The sequence below is a fragment of the Mus caroli genome, chromosome 11 (genome assembly GCF_900094665.2).
Source record: "Mus caroli chromosome 11, CAROLI_EIJ_v1.1, whole genome shotgun sequence".
NCBI classification, from domain to species: domain Eukaryota; kingdom Metazoa; phylum Chordata; class Mammalia; order Rodentia; family Muridae; genus Mus; species Mus caroli.
The window spans coordinates 78942387-78949037 of NC_034580.1; the positions used below are offsets into that span (position 1 = coordinate 78942387).

The following is a 6651-nucleotide window of genomic DNA, read 5'->3' on the forward strand; positions in this document are numbered from 1 at the left end:
AGAGTAAGGGCTGAACAACTAGAGGTTTCTTAGCAAAGGAAATGGCATAATCAAATCTGTATTGTAGATGGTTGACAGCCATATGGAAGATGGATTCAATCTTCATAAACATGAATGATGGCCAGCCCCAGAAGATTTCTTCTGAATCCACAGAGCCTGTGCTTGGCTACTTCCTAGCCCTAGAATTCCATTCTTGGACAAGGAAGATCTATATTGTGGTGACAATGTCCTAATATGTCTGTGTCCAAAATAAACTACCCTTAGCATTCTTCTTGTTGTACAGTTCTTATTTTCCCATCGCATTGGCTCTTCTGATCAGCAGCGCCATCCCTGCAGCCTCCCATGAACACTGAGCCTCAGGATCCCAGCAGTCCCAGGACAAGGTCCTCCAAGTTAATTCCTCTCCCCCTACCTTGCTCATATGTAGAAACAAGGCAGAGGACATAAGAATGTTTTCTGGGGCCATTCTTGAACATAAGTCTAGTCAACCAACAAAATGAACTGATTATGGCTCCTAGAGCAGACCTGCTAGAACTGCATTTATTTAATGGATGATAATACAGGACAAGCAGGAAGGGTTCAGGAACTCCCCATTGTAAGGCAATACAACATCCTGCTGCAGTGGATATCAAACTCCTGAGGCACAAGCATGACCTCTGGGTATGGGTTCTTCTTAGCAGGAGTTAGGAGGCTGGAGAGCTGGGTCAGTGGTAATAGCACACACTGCTCTTCCAGAGAACCTCAGCACAGTTCCAAGAGTCCACATGAGAAGTCTCAGAACTTACTATTACTCCAGATCCAGGTGGGATTTAACACCTTTGGTCTCCTCGGCCTCCGGCATCCAGTGCAGGTATTCCAACACACCTCACTACACATGAACATGATTTAAAATAGTGTTAAAACTTTGAGAGTGGTACATTTAAAAATCTGACTTCCGTCTATATTGGAAGATAGAACTCATCTGAAATGCTACCAGGGATTTTGGGTCCATTCCTATCCTACAAGAGCAGTATTGAGATCTGTGAGGTGGTTTTCTTCATCCCCTGGCTTTACTGGATGGGGTGCAAGTCATGTCCAGGCTTGACTGCTGCTTCTCTCTTAATTGTTGGGGTTCATGGAGGAGGATGCAGAGGATCAGTGATGAAAAGGCAAACCCTCTGCTCAGAGAATCTCACCAGGAAATGTTTAGCATCTGTTATGTTTCCTTGATCCCTCCACTTCATCTGCAAGCATAAGGTGTCCCATGTCTGTCTCTATCACAGCACTGTTCCTGTGCCTCTAATGGCTGACCTTGTTTGTGATGATCTGTCACCTTCTGTGTAGCCTCATTGTCTGTCTTTCTTCTTGCTTACCCATCTGGACCTGCCATCCATCTGTCCTCCAGTTCCTTCATCCAGGAGTGGTTCTGCTCTTTGCTTCTGCAGTTAAGCTCAACAACTCTACAGCTTTGCTTTCAAGATGATGACATGAAGTAACCTCACTTGCAGCCATCACAGTTTCTCCAGCTTCTCCCCTAAACCCTGGATCATTATATCATCAATCTAGAGTCTTCTTACATTTCTCTGTTTCTCTGCTTCTCAGGACTCTGAAACTTCTTGAATGCTTCTATGGCCTGTTAGTCTTTTACATCACTTTTTGTAGCACACACACACACACACACACGCACATACACACACACAGACAACACAGATAGAGAGACACATTTACAGTTTGTTATGTAGTATGTGATCCAAGAGTTAGCAGTAATAATTAGGGTTGAAATAGAAAAACCTGTGTTTTCTTGGCCAAAGTTGCCAAAGAAAGCAAAACTGTCTGACAAGTTGCTTCCTTACAACTGCTGTGTCTTAAGCTAATTGGTAATTGTGCACCCCTTTATTCCCAGAGCTAGTGAGGCACAGGCAGGCGGATATCTAAGGCTGAGGCCAGCCTGGTCTACAGAGCCAGTTCCTGGAAATCCAGGGCTATAGAGAGAAACCCTGTCATAACAAACAAAAAACAAACAACAAAAGCAAAAAAAAAAAAAACCCAAAAAACAAAAAACAAGCAAGCAAACAAACAACAATAAAAACCCCATAACACTGCTGTTGTGAGTTTATGGTTATTCCAAAATCATGGCATTAAAAACAAATAGAAGGGGTTTTGTTTTGTTTGCCTATGTTTTGACATGACATCCACACAACAGAAGGGGAAAGTCACAGACACCCAGGAATGTCTCCTCGACATGAAGGAAGGACTGGACACACATGGAACAAAGCATGTAACCAAACAAACCCCTCAACCTCTGAGAAGGAACCACACAAAGAGAAGACATTCCAAAGTCAGCCCCATGGTGCGTAGGGAATTCCCACAGCTCTTGGACTGTCCAACTACAGCTCTGTCTCTGAGTCTATAGTCTGGAGAGCAAAGTAGGCAAGCTCTCTGCTGGGGACAAGAGATTCTGCATGTTCTCCTATGGCTCTCATCCCTCCACTTCTCACATATGTAGCCTTCTGTATGAAGACTTGACTTACAGAAAAGCACTGGTCAAAGAACCAGCCATCATACTGGAACCTGACTCTTTATTTTCAACCGACCCTAATCAGTTTGCAGTCTCTGAGTATCCATCTCTTCCTGGAGTGACTTCATTATCTATTCTGCACATAAGAGGGGCCCAGATTCCACAGTGTTTAGGTATCATCTATAAAGCCCCAAAGGATACAATCACCATCTCTCTCTTTATGTAACTGGATGTCCAGGAAGCTTCAGGTACGCCCTGACACTCCTCACTGAGAGTCTCTGCTTCAGCTCATATTCTGAGATGCTGGTATACACAGAACTAAATACTTCCTTGTATGAATATGAGATCATCACTCATCCAAGAGCCAAGCAGTGATGTAAAGAGGGACACAATGCTAAACTGTGTTCCTGAATTTTTCCTGGTTATTATTTGAACCAACTTAGGAACAATACTCTAATTGTAACTAGAGACAAGTCAGATATGAAATATAAAAAGAGCCAAGTTCTCAGCATACACCCTGGAAAGCTCTTTTTTCTATATTTCCTGATTGACTGCCTCCTCCCACACCCATGCTTCTACATTTACTGAGGGTATAAATTGCCTTGTGAGTTCAACCCAGTCAGAGCCAACATGAAGACAGCCACAGTCTTTGTTCTGGTAGCTTTGATTTTCATGACAATGACTACTGCCTGGGCTCTGTCTAACCCCAAAGGTAAGTGTTAAAGGGATCCAAGCTGAAAACAGAGGGTTCAAAACCCACTAGGACCTGGGGATGAGCTAACACAGGGGGGGAGCCATGTACACACTGAATAAAATTCACTCCTTTTGGGCTATAATAGTGACTGCTCTACATTTCTTGGAGAAAGAGAGAGAGAGACACAGACATAGACAGAAACAGACAGACAGACAGACAGACAGACGGACAGGCAGACAGAGGAAAATGTATCTGACAGAAGCTGGCACAGAGATCAGGGCACCTGCCCTAATTTGGAGATGTGTCTTGCATTTGAGACTTGTGAAAGCACATGCTGAGTGATCGACCATGGGTCTGCGGTGATGAGAGATGTGTGACTGTCACTAGAGATTTTATGGAATCTTCTAAGGTGTAAAGAAGGTGCTGTGATGAGGGAAGTTTCTTTCTATTGAGACTGCATAGGTTGTGGAGGGGGAGAACACTCTCCCAAGGGCAGGAATCAATAGCTGGGCTTAAGTGTGGGACAGGAGCTGGTGAAGCTGAGGGAAGAGCCCTGTGGTGCAGAGGAGGATACAGAGTAAAGCCAGTTTCCTGCAGGTGATGAGCCTTCAGATATCCAGCATCAATTCTCAACCTTGCCTTTCTATGTCAGGCTCTATAAACACCATTGTATGTTTCAAAATTAGAAAAACCTGGCGCTTGTCCTAAGCCGCCCCCACACAGTTTTGGAACTTGTGATGAACGATGCACAGGAGATGGATCATGCTCTGGCAAAATGAAGTGTTGCAGCAATGGCTGTGGTCATATCTGCAAACCTCCTGTCTTTTAAGTGAGTATAGTCCTACTTCTTACTTTTATATTGTTGTGATAAGGCACAATGTCCTAGGAAACTTATAAAAGAAAATTTATTGGGGGTTTACAATTTCAGAGAGTGAGTCCATGACTTTCATGGTGGAAAGCAGGGCAGCAGACAGGTATGCACGGGACTGGAGCATTGATGGCAGGCTTACATCTTGAGAAGCAATTCTGAGGAAGAGAGTGAGATAACTGGGAAGGATATGAGTCCTGAAACCTCCCAGCCTGTCCCCTGAGATACAATTCCTCCAACAAACCCATACCTCCCAACATATTTCCCCAAAGTTCCAAAAGCTGTGAACTGATTATTCAAATATATAAGACTACAAGGGCCATTATCATCCATACAACAACATCCTGTCATGGTATGTCCAAGGGACTGAGTCAGTTTCCAGGGGACTTTCCTTGGACAGCCCCATGGTCTTTGTCTATTGGCTGCACACAACAGTCTGGATGTGTGCAAGAGAAAGGGACTGGAAGAAGAAGGAAGAAAGACACCAGGTTACATGATCTGTGTCTTCTACACTGCAAAGACAGTTCCACCATGACTAAAGTGACACAAGCCACCACAACTTAGACCCACATGGTCATAGACTGGGACATCTCACTCTTCTCCACCCCAGCCAAAAGGGTTGACTCTCTCGGGAAAACAAGTGTTCCTGGGAGGGAGAAGACAGTGAGGTTAATGGGAACACACATTTACTGAACACCTTCAAGTCAGGCAGGCATGTGTTACAATGGAGATTCAAAGGTCAATATAACTAGACTGTGGAAACAGTCTATGTGTCAGCGTGAACTCTGCACAAGTTTCTAGTAAGTTCTAACAGTGGTGACTAGCTTTGCCTGGGAAGAATTCAGAGTGGAGTTCAACTAGGAGAAGCTGAAGTTAGGACACACAAAGCCTAGCAGACAAGGGAGGCAGGATCAGACGGTGGGAGAAATGTGGCCCTCCTTGAACATTTGGAGCATGATTAAAACAGAAAGCTCCGGTGTCTAGGTGGGAGACTCTATAAGAAGCCTACATCCAATCAGCAATGAGCTAACCAGCAGAGAGTGAGGAACTGTCATGATCAAATCTATATTGTAGATGTCTTACAGCCATGTGGAAGATGGATCTTTATAAGCAGGACTGATGGCCAACCCCAGAAGGTTTTTTTGAACCTACAGACCCCATGCTTGGCTCCTCCTTAGACCTAGAATTTCATCCTTGGAAGAGGAAGATCTATGCTGTGGTGACAGCTTCCTAACGTGTTTGTGTCTAAAATAAACTATCCTTAGCATCCTTCCTGTTGAAGAGTTCTTATTTGTGTATCATATTGACTATTTTATTCATGAGAGCCATCCCTGCAGCCTCCGGAGTGTCCATGAACACGGACAAAGCCCTTAGAATCTCAGCACATTGCAGACAAGGTCCTCCCAAGTAATTCTTCTTCCCCTGCCATGTATGTATTTACAGACAAGACAGAGGACACACGAATATATTCTGGGGGCAGAAGTAGGTCTCATCAAGCAATCGGAATGAACTGAGCATGTTTCACAGAGCAGGCCTGCTGGAGCTACATTTATTTACTAGGTTATGACACAGGAGCAACAGGAAGGGCTCGGTAACTCGATATTCTGAGGTAATACAACATCCTGAAGGATTAGATAGCTAATTCAGGAGTACAGCCATGACCTTTGGGGTATGGGTTCTTTTTAGCTTGAGCTAAGAGGCTGGGGAACTAGACCCGTGCGCTCATTTGAGCATAAAGTAAGAGCCTGGAGGGTTGAATCAGTGGTTAATACTTCACGCTGCTCTTGCAGATGGCCTGAGTTCAGTTCTTAGCATCCATATCGGATGGCTTAGAACTTCCCTTCACCCCAGCTCCAGGAGGATCTGACACACCTGTAACCTCCTGAGTCACCTGCCCTCATGTGCACCTTTTACCACCCCAACACAAGACATCTCATTTAAAATAATTTTTCAAACTTTTAAGAAGCATGAATTAGAAACCCCAGTTCCTGTGTGCGTTGGGAATTAGAACTTAACTAAAATATCTTTAGGAATTTGGGGCCAGTTTCACCAGCTCAGCATTGGTGTCTGGGGTGCTTAGGCCTTCCCCTGACCTTACTGCATGGCATGTAAGTCCTGGCCAGGTTTGATTGTCTGCTTCTCTCAGCGTTGTTTAGGGTTTATGGAGGATTGGTATAAAGGATCAGTGATTTAAAAAAACAAAACAAAAAAAAAGCAACCCTGTTTTTCCGGGGGAGAATCTCACCAGGAAACTTTTAGTGTCTGCTATCTTTCCTAGATCCCTCAACATTGCTGAAGTTTGGTGTCGTCTGTCTGACTCCATCAGAAAACTTCTCCTCTGCCTCACATGTCTTGCCTTATAACTTAATGGCCTATGTCTCCTTCTATATAGTTCCTCCTAGAATATTTGTTCTACATCTTGTTCTCTCTGATTCACTAGGCCCATTTCCTCCAGAAGCCTTGCTAAATGTCAGTTCTGCTGAACAAAGAATTCTCACCCGAGGAATACCGAATGGCAGAGAAGCACCTGAAAAAATGTTCAACATCCTTAATCATCAGGGAAATGCAAATCAAAACAACCCTGAGATTCCA

At 44.2% G+C, this 6651-nt stretch overlaps 1 protein-coding gene across 3 annotated transcripts; it reads left to right on the forward strand.

The window, feature by feature from the left end:
• Positions 1-3014: 3014 nt before the first annotated feature.
• On the forward strand, positions 3015-6570 carry LOC110306242 (WAP four-disulfide core domain protein 18). Of its 3 annotated transcripts, none has more exons than XM_021178430.1 (3): positions 3015-3209; positions 3878-4020; positions 5145-5349. In XM_021178430.1, the coding sequence occupies exons 1-2, from the start codon at positions 3128-3130 to the stop codon at positions 4018-4020; spliced, it is 225 nt and encodes a 74-aa protein (XP_021034089.1). In that variant the 5' UTR covers positions 3015-3127; the 3' UTR covers positions 5145-5349. The 3 variants fall into 3 exon arrangements, with proteins under 3 accessions (XP_021034089.1, XP_029338874.1, XP_029338873.1); XM_029483014.1 differs by lacking the exon at positions 5145-5349 and adding an exon at positions 6500-6570 and having other exon boundaries at positions 3128-3209; XM_029483013.1 differs by having other exon boundaries at positions 3128-3209; positions 5134-5212.
• The last annotated feature ends 81 nt before the right edge of the window (positions 6571-6651 follow it).

What these genes read in the sequence shown, in the direction of transcription:
- LOC110306242 (XM_021178430.1), top strand. Translation starts at nt 3,128, where the DNA reads ATGAAGACAGCCACAGTCTTTGTTCTGGTAGCTTTGATTTTCATGACA. An exon ending in GGCTCTGTCTAACCCCAAAG is followed by an intron (nt 3,210 to 3,877) that starts GTAAGTGTTAAA and finishes TTTCAAAATTAG; the next exon opens with AAAAACCTGGCGCTTGTCCT.